This window comes from Capsicum annuum, chromosome 12 (genome assembly GCF_002878395.1).
Source record: "Capsicum annuum cultivar UCD-10X-F1 chromosome 12, UCD10Xv1.1, whole genome shotgun sequence".
Classification (NCBI taxonomy): Eukaryota; Viridiplantae; Streptophyta; class Magnoliopsida; order Solanales; family Solanaceae; genus Capsicum; species Capsicum annuum.
Genome location: NC_061122.1, coordinates 20970170 through 20979356, shown reverse-complemented (window position 1 = coordinate 20979356; position 9187 = coordinate 20970170). Strand labels below are relative to the sequence as shown.

The window sequence follows — 9187 nt, the reverse complement described above, 5'->3', positions numbered from 1 at the left end:
CTTCTCTTATTTCTCTTAATTCTAAAGATTGAATTAGATCTTCAATCTTGATTAGTTTGTTATTTTGTCGAGGACTTGCTGTGGCAATAATTTAGCTTACACGACTTTAATTTTTTGATTAACTATTATGTTTTGAATTTTTGTGTTTAACATGTATCCATTTGGCTTTAGTGTGATTTATTTTAATTAGTTTTGAGAATACGCTACAATACCTCTTTCATTTTAAAAATGTATTTCTAAGCAAATTTATGATTTACTGACTATATTTATTGTGTTTGTTTACGAAAATTATTCAAAGTTATACAGAGAAGAAAACATGTTATATTTAAATTTATCTATGAACATAATCAATGTTTAGTATGATTTATTATATCTAAACATATTACATTTCAAAGATGTATTTCTAAGCAAATTTATTATATACTTACTCAAACTTTAGCCGTTACAATTGACTATATTTATTGTGTTTGTTTACTGAAACTATACAAAGTTGTAAAGAGAGAAAAACATATTACATTTAAATTTATCTATGAATATAATAAGAGTTTTGTTGATGAAGAAACAATTATTTTTTACCTTTGTCATTGCAACTCTTATATTGCTTCACATTAAGATTACAGACTTTAATAACTATTTGTGGCTTCTTCTTTTTTTATTTTATGATAAAACTTTTTGTGGCTTTTATGAAAACGTAATTAACACTTTCATGTACATATATTTATTATGTTTATTTTTAAAATATGCATATATATATATATATATATATATATATATATATATATATATAAATTGTGTTTATACACAAATTTTAAATTTGTATGATCTATCTTATTTCTTGTGCAAAATCTATCTGCAATTTAGTAAAAGTAAAAATCAAAATATGGACCTACTGAAAAGAAAATTAACGAGAAAAGTAATTCAATTGCATTAGACTAACAGTGTAACATTAAAAACAAGCGACTAATAAAGATCATTATTTTTTCAATAATGTTGGAAAAAATATTGATAAAATATTCATGACAAGATGAGCGTATCAACTTTACGGGCAATGCAAAATCATGTATAATTTTAAAATTAAATGTATTTTTGAATTTGATTTGAAATATAATCCTCTAAATTGAGTGTATCAATTTAAAGTATTAAAGCAAATAAATTAGATACAATAATATAAATAAGATATGTGACTAATAAATAATTTATTCTATGAATTTTTATTTAATTTTTTTTTATAGAATTTAAAATATATTCACTACAAATATAAATGTGATAGTGGGAAGAGCTTGAGATTAGGAGAAGCACTATAATTTTTCTACTTAAGAATATGGATGAATTTGTTCTATTATCATTTATAAAATATTTGTGAAATTTACTCTAAAATTTTTTGCGCATTGCATGAATATAAATACTAGTTAAATTTAAATTCACGTTGAGAAGTTCTCAATATTAGAATAAAACACCTTTTAATAAAGACATTTCTTAGTAAAAAATATTCAAACCCAACACATTTCTCTAAGAACAAAATAATACTTAGTATTCCACCGCAACACGTTATTGGTTTGATGTATCCATTTTAAGGATGTACTAGAGCAGTTACAGCTGGTGGACCATATAATGAAATAGACACTACTACTTTTTGAGTAATTTCCATGAATAGTCATTCGTGTTTTCACAATTGACTATAAATATCATTTTTATTTTTTTTAGGATAAAAATATCACTCAACTATCCCTATTTTTCTTAAAAAATACTTGACACTTCAAAAACATTTCTTTTCTTCTAGTTTGCATGACATGTTATTAAAATTTCTTTTTTATATATAAGATATAAGAAATAGATCTATTTAACTTATCAAACTTATTTAACTAAAATATGGTCTTATTTCTTTTTTAAAAATAAATACACATGATATTTATTATCAAAGAACAATTTAATTATATACTTTAAATTTTATATTTATTTTGTCTTTCTTACAAAAAGAAAAAATAAATTATATTTATTATTTATTTGATATGAGAAAAATTACATCACATGATAAAAATATTAGATAATCACATAACTTAAAGGAAAATAATTCCTCTGGTAATGCAATGCACATTACTCATCAATGAAGCAGTTGATGTGTCCAAGTTTATACATAAAACTGAAGGATTGAATTATTTTATTTGGTACTTTTCAAAGTTTTTTAAATTTATTTATGTCATCACTTAATAATATTTTTAAAACTCAAGGTATCTATATAAATTTGTACTAATTTAATATTTTTTTGTTATTTATTTTATATACTAAAGATTCTTAAAATGTAAAAGAAATGAAAATGATGACTTTCATATTTTCTTATACGTATTAAATGTACTATTTTTGAAGAAATGAAAAATTATTTAGTCATGAAACAAATTAATTTTTTTAAAAAAGTATTAACAAAATGATCTAATACTACAAATGAATCGTTGAAATAGTAGCCAACCAAATATCGCTTGCTTTTTGTGAGTTTAGTATGAGGAAAGGATATAAATTGGTGTTTGATTATATAATAAGATAAAATATAATATAATAAAAACAAAAAATAAAATTAAAAATAATAAATCTCTATTTTCTAAAGTTTTTGCCTATGTTAACTTTGCTGATTTACTTGATTTGTTTATGAAATTTACTTGGAGAAAATCCACAAGGAGAATTCATTTTTTTATTATCTTTTTATCAAAAAGGTTTTACTTAAAATTTTGCACGTGATCTACATACGAATTAAAATTTTCATGTGATAATTACCTTTAAGAATTTTCTATTGAATTTTGCTTGGCAAAAAAAAATTCTAAGATTTTCTCCTTCAAATGTTGTTTTATAGAAAAATTTGTAGGTTTTTCATCGAATTAGTTTGGTTGAAAAACTTGCAGAGAATTAGATTATCGGTAAATTCTTTTATAATTTTTTTAAAAATAAAATACTACGTAATTTAGATTTTTCTTGTAGTTTATAAGACGTGGGCTTGAATAAATGAACTTGAAGAATTAAATAGGTTTATAATTAAGAAATTAAAAGATTCTAACAACATGACATGTCAAGTAGGATAGAATAAGTTTTTTAGAATGTTAAATATTTTTTGAGAAAAATAAGAATAGTTAGGGTGATATTTTTGTAACAAAAATTATATTTATAGATAATTGTAAAAACATGGGTGACTATCCACGAAAATTAATGTACTTTTCTTGCAAAAAATATAGTTCAGCTAACATAGTTGACCTCCTTATACAGTTCTGAGAAGTTCACTCTATTGAATCAACTTCAAGATTGATTTTTTTTTCCATTCAAATTCCAGCCAAGGTATGTTAATGTACACTTTCAAGACACCCAACTCATTCATGCTTTTGTTCTTTTGTTATTTAGTTTATTATCTATAGGTTGTGTAATTTAAAGTGCAATCAAGATTCTTTTTTTCATTTTGTTTTTTCTTGTTACTTATTTCTATATTTAATATTAATTCAACATTAAAATATCCATTTAACCTTTGGGAAAATGATTTATACCCACATAGATGTACTTATCTTATACTATATGTTTCAAAAGTTTTTCTTTATTTTTTTAAATTTCATATCAAATCAAACTGTTTTACATAAATTATGACAAAGGGAATAGATCTTTTGAGAATATTATGAATACCACCGAGAGTGTGGCCTTGATCAATTAAGTGAGTTGACCACCTTGAGGTCTGAGGTGATTTCTTTTCGTTTGACCTAGCCTTATTGGACAGAGTTACCTGATACGTGGTGTTGGTGGTATGTACTAGGTATCACGGGGAATTAGTCTAGGTGGGAGGTGATAGTGCCAACTGGCAGGTAACACGTAGTAGTAGTCTAGGTGTTGCTGGCGGGAGGTGATAGCCTATTGAACTTGTTGCTGGTGGGATGTGACTGGTATCATGGGGAATAAGTCTAGGTGGGAGGTGATAGTGGCAGCTAGCAAGTATACTGTGAAATTAGTCTAGGTGTTGCTGATGGAAGGTGACAAGTATACCGTAAAATTAGTCAAGGTGGACGCAAGCTGGTTCAAACACCATGGTTATCTAAAAAAAATTATGAAGAGTGGGAGATTTTTCTTAAAAGGAGGAGAAAGAGGAGAATGGAATTAGTCTAGGTGGGAGGTGACAACGGCAGGTACCTCATGGAATTAGCCTAGGTGTTGCTGGTGGAAAGTTACAGGTATTCCAGAGAATTAGTCAAGGTGCACACAAGCTCACCGGGATTATAAAAATAATTATGAAGAGGAAGAGATTCTTGTTAAAAGAAGGAAAAAGAGGAGAAGGTGTTGCAGTAAGTTGACTTTTAGCAAAACAATAGTCAAATTTATCTGTTCTTTACAAAGGGGATTCAAAATATAAAATATAAAAGATTAAGCGTACGAAGATAACTTTGACCTTATATATACACTGTAATTTTTTTACGAAGGAGGCCTGGATGAACCCCTTGTGGTAACGTAGCTCCGTCCATGCAAATGAGGTCAACATGTTGAAGATTGAGTCTTTGTTGATTATTGATTGAATCAACTAAGTTGTTATTATTAGAAGTATAGGAAGAAAGGGAATTAGAGTAGGACTGTAGTCAGCTGTTGCGTGGCTGAGAGAATGAAATGACTGTTAGCAGAGGCAGAGTTATGATTTTGAGTTTATAGGTTTGACATTCTAGAAAAGACAAATTCCTAGGTTCTTGATAAATTCTTTATATGTATTAAGTGAATTTATAAATACAAAATGCCAAGTCTGAGCCAAAGTTAATTGGCATTGAACACGTAGATAGGCTTGTAGCTCCGCCAACTCTTAGCTATGAGAAAATTGAGAAACAAAGGGATGATGAGGAAAATCGAGAGAAAAATTAACAAGTCAGAAAAGACACAGGAACCAGGTATATAGAAGAAAGGAGAATGGTTATAGTTTGTGTAATTTTGTTCTTGCTCATACCTAATCTAGCTCCATTTCTACTGTATTTAGTTCATAGTAAAGTAGGTGCAACTTTTTCAACTGCCAAGACCAATTGGCATAGGCTTTAGACAAAGAGGATGAAAGAAAGGCACAAGAATTTCGCGTTGAATCAGAGAATGCCTCTCTCCATAGAGGAAGAATAATCCACAACTAAGTCATACAAGAGAATCAATTTTATCTTGCCTCATTGAGGGAAACGTAGTTGTAGGAATCCAGTGGATGATTTCATAAGTTCGGGGAATTTGGCTAGCAAGGCTTGTCATAAAAAAGTTATGTGATTGCACACCTTCAATCTTAATGCTAGAAGTGGGTGATTGTGTTGAACTTCTATGTTATTACATCTTGTTAAATTTGTTTGCCTTTCAGTTTAACAGTGTTCTTTTTTTTTTTTTTTCCAACTAAGTCGTTGGCATTTGGATGATTTCATACGTTCGACGACTTTGGCATTTAGATGAGCAAGGTTATCATACAAAAGTTCTGTGACTGCAAGCTTTCAATCTTAACACTAGAAGAGGGTGGTTGTGTTCTTGCTTGTTGAAGAGCTTGGTTCACTTGAAAATCCCAAAAGACACCTTATTCTGTGTTATTGCATCTTATTTAATTGTTTATCTTTATATTCCACATTCTCTTTTTTCACGTCATCACCTTGCCACCATTTTTTAATTTCTTTATTGTCATATGACAGCTGAAGTCTCCTTTTAAGCAGAACCTTTCTAAAATTTTCTCTTATTTTCAACTAAGTCATCAGTATCATCAGTATTTCCTAGGTTTTGGCACTGTCGTTCATTACTATATAGGGTTGCGCGGTGCCATCTGCATATTCCCGTAGTATTGTATGAATTATGTCCATCTTGTGTTCAGATATGCTTGGGAAAGTTTTAGTTGTCTTGTTGGTTGCAAGTTTAGCATGGATTTTCCAGGCCCTCCTACCTCCAACTCCTAGAATCTGTGGCTCTCCTGGAGGTCCAGCAGTTGCTGGACCTCGAATCAAACTTAAGGATGGAAGACATCTGGCTTATAAGGAGCATGGCGTGCCAAAAGAAACGGCAAAATATAAGGTCATCTATGCACATAGCTTTGGTTCTACCAGATATGAGTCAGCTTTTGTACCCTTGGTATTTCATCAACTCTTTTTGTCAAACTTGTACTTCTGCATCCTTTTTAAGTCTAATCGAACTGAGATTATAATGCTTAATGATGTTTCTTTCAGGAAATACTTGAAGAATTAGGGGCTTATGTTGTCTCTTTCGATAGACCTGGTTATGGGGAAAGTGATCCACATCCAAAACGAACCATACAAACTATAGCTTTGGATATGGAAGAGCTTGCTGATCAACTCGGACTTGGCCCTAAATTTTATGTTATGGGGTTTTCCATGGGTGGTCATGCTGTTTGGGGTTGCCTCAAGTACATCCCTGATCGGTGCGTATATTTGTACCCAATAAACTTAACAACATCAAGATACCCAGTGTAAACTCAAAGGTGGGATCTAGGGAGGGTAGTGCATTTGCAGCCTTACCCCTACCCAATGACAGTAAAGAGGTTATCTCTGATAACCCTACCCGATGACAGTAAAGAGGTTATCTCCGATAGACCCTCGGCCCAGTTAAAGCAGAATCAGAAAACAAGTAAAACAAATACAATAATGAAGAACACATGCTAAAAACAATTAAAAAAGAAAAAGTAGCAACAGAAAAAAGTACGATAATAGAAGCAAAGGAAACAATACGTATCACTATAATCGAAGAATAAGATACTAAGAGAGTAATAATAACAATACTGATAGGGGAACTAGACAATACTCGACTACTTACCAACCTGCCACCTTAATGCTCGACCTCCATATCTTCCTATATAAGGTCATGTCCTTGGTATTACACAACTTGATAAAATCTGTGTCCCTCTGATCTACTTTCTTTTTGATCCTCGCTATTCTCAAAAACAGCAGCAAAACTTCCTAGTATTCCTGTATTCTCTGCTTTTGATTATTTGTGGCATCTTCTTTTGGTGCTAATAGGTTAGCTGGAGCAGCTCTTGTTGCTCCCTCTATCAATTACTGGTGGCCTGGCTTTCCTGCTAATTTATCTGCAGAAGGATACAATCTACTGTTCCCACGGGACCAATGGGCTCTTCGAGTTGCACATTATGCACCTTGGCTAGTCTACTGGTGGAACACTCAGAAGTGGTTCCCGTACAGTAGTGTTATAGCTGGAAAATTCAAGAGGTCTCCCCCAGATATGGAAGTTGCTTACAGATTTGCTAAGCATGCAAGTGAAATACAAAAACATAAGGTAATTGGTTTCCTACCTGAATATGGACAACTTACTGTTAGATTACTGTCACTTCATGATCCCCTTGCATGTGTTTGATCCTCGTAATAAATTTGTTGGGAGAATTTGTAATGACTTGGAATTTTGTTCCGGCTCATCGTAAATTGGAGTTCTATTCATATTCGAGTTAAATGTTTCTTTTGTTTTTGGTGAAGTGTTAGAATATCCACTATAGGGGTGAAAAGACCACACGTTACTATTTTTTTGTATTTGTTTGCCTATGGTCTGTTTAAGCAGCATTCTGGATCGAGGTGTTTTTTAAAGAACTTTTCCGAGTGGATGTGAAAAGCATGCTGCTATTAGGGAGACGAACAATATAGGAGAGGAAGTTAAAAGTGTGTTAGTGTAAGTGATTACTAATACACTGCTTGTTTCATCTGTAGGAATATGCTGTAAAACAAGGAATATTCGAGTCCCTCCACCGCGACATGAAGGTGGGGTTCGGGAAATGGGATTTTGATCCTATGGATCTTAAGAACCCTTTCCCAAATGGTGAAGGCTCGGTCCACTTGTGGCATGGTGACCAAGACTGGATTGTACCTGTTATATTACAACGTTACATTGCAGAAAGGCTTCCATGGATCAACTACCATGAAATGCCCAATGTTGGACATCTAATTATGCGCGATCCGGCCATGACGGAGGCTCTCTGGAAGAGATTTTTGGCAGGAAAGAAAGAACAGATAGTTCACAAAGAGATTAAGAGGTTCCTTTTGTAATTAAGACAGATTCATTATTGATATTGGCATAATCCTAATGCACAAATATTAATTAAAATAGAATATATTTGCTTTGGACTTAAATATGAGAATGTGATTCTTTCTGAAGTGTGCTACATTGGCCCTGTTAGCATTAGGATCAATTCTCCTATTAAGTGAAATTCTCTTTTCTGATTAATTATTAACTTTGAACAAAGCTCTATTTCTTTGATACCCCAAATAAATACCTTGTTTTGCAGAAATTGTTTGAATATTTGTTGGAATTGCATACTCTCATAGATTTAGGGAGTGGTCGATTGGTCAAAATTTTTAAAAAATGACTTTTCTAGGAAAATAAGTTTCTCAAAACATTAAAAAAATTCTTCAAGTTGTTCATGCGTACAAGTTAAATCTGGAAAAAAGAGACAATCTTGCATTATCAAACAAAATCATTATTTTCATTTAAAATTTTTTTTGAAAAAATGATAACCAAACCGAAAATGAAACCAGATACTCCCTCAATTTCAATGTATTTTTCTTACATTCCTATTTGTCTGTTAATGTCTCTTTCTCGTCTAAAACAACACGGGTAAACTATAGTTTAGAACATTATACATATCTCACTTGAGGATTACAAAATTGAAAAATATTTGTTATTTTTTAAAAGAGTAAATACATAATTATTCCAGTGATGTTGATCGAGATTTTAAAAAGACACTTAAACTTTGAATTCGACCTATTACCCCACTGTTCTTCTTTATTCTTTTGCAAATACACCATTTTTCGCTGAATTTCAATCACACCAAAGAGGATACAATGCACGCGTCAATAAGGTATTGCCACGTGTAAATACGTTTAATTTCATTTTTTAATATCTTTTAATAAAATTTTTATTTTAATTTTATTTATCAATTAATTAATTTTAATTTATTCTTCTCCAATTCTGCATTAATCAATCTTCATATCTTCTTCCTCAATTCTCCATTAATCAATCTTCGTTTATTCTTCCCCAATTCTCCATTAACAGTCATTACTCTTTTTTTCTCTTTGTTTTACCCAATTCTCCATTGAAGCTAGAAAATTTCAGAAAAAAAAAAATTCTCCTTAATGAATCGAACTAGTGTGATACAAAATCATGTATTGACTTTAATATCTTCTTTATTTGTTTAAAAGTTGTGAAATCAAGTTTT

At 30.8% G+C, this 9187-nt stretch overlaps 1 protein-coding gene across 2 annotated transcripts; it reads left to right on the top strand.

Annotated features, from left to right (window-relative positions):
* Positions 1–3113: 3113 nt before the first annotated feature.
* Positions 3114–8102, top strand: LOC107851353. 2 transcript variants are annotated; one of them, XM_016696336.2, is made up of 5 exons: positions 3114–3318; positions 5831–6084; positions 6180–6391; positions 6987–7260; positions 7683–8102. In XM_016696336.2, the coding sequence occupies exons 2-5, from the start codon at positions 5833–5835 to the stop codon at positions 8016–8018; spliced, it is 1074 nt and encodes a 357-aa protein (XP_016551822.1). In that variant the 5' UTR covers positions 3114–3318; positions 5831–5832; the 3' UTR covers positions 8019–8102. The 2 variants fall into 2 exon arrangements, with proteins under 2 accessions (XP_016551822.1, XP_016551821.1); XM_016696335.2 differs by having other exon boundaries at positions 3188–3318; positions 5373–6084.
* Positions 8103–9187: the final 1085 nt, after the last annotated feature.

Bases quoted from the DNA above. Each gene is read 5' to 3' on its own strand.
- LOC107851353 (XM_016696335.2), top strand. From the start codon at position 5,812: ATGTCCATCTTGTGTTCAGATATGCTTGGGAAAGTTTTAGTTGTCTTG. The intron at 6,085-6,179 runs GTATTTCATCAA...TGTTTCTTTCAG, and splicing joins AGTCAGCTTTTGTACCCTTG to GAAATACTTGAAGAATTAGG. The intron at 6,392-6,986 runs GTGCGTATATTT...TGGTGCTAATAG, and splicing joins CTCAAGTACATCCCTGATCG to GTTAGCTGGAGCAGCTCTTG.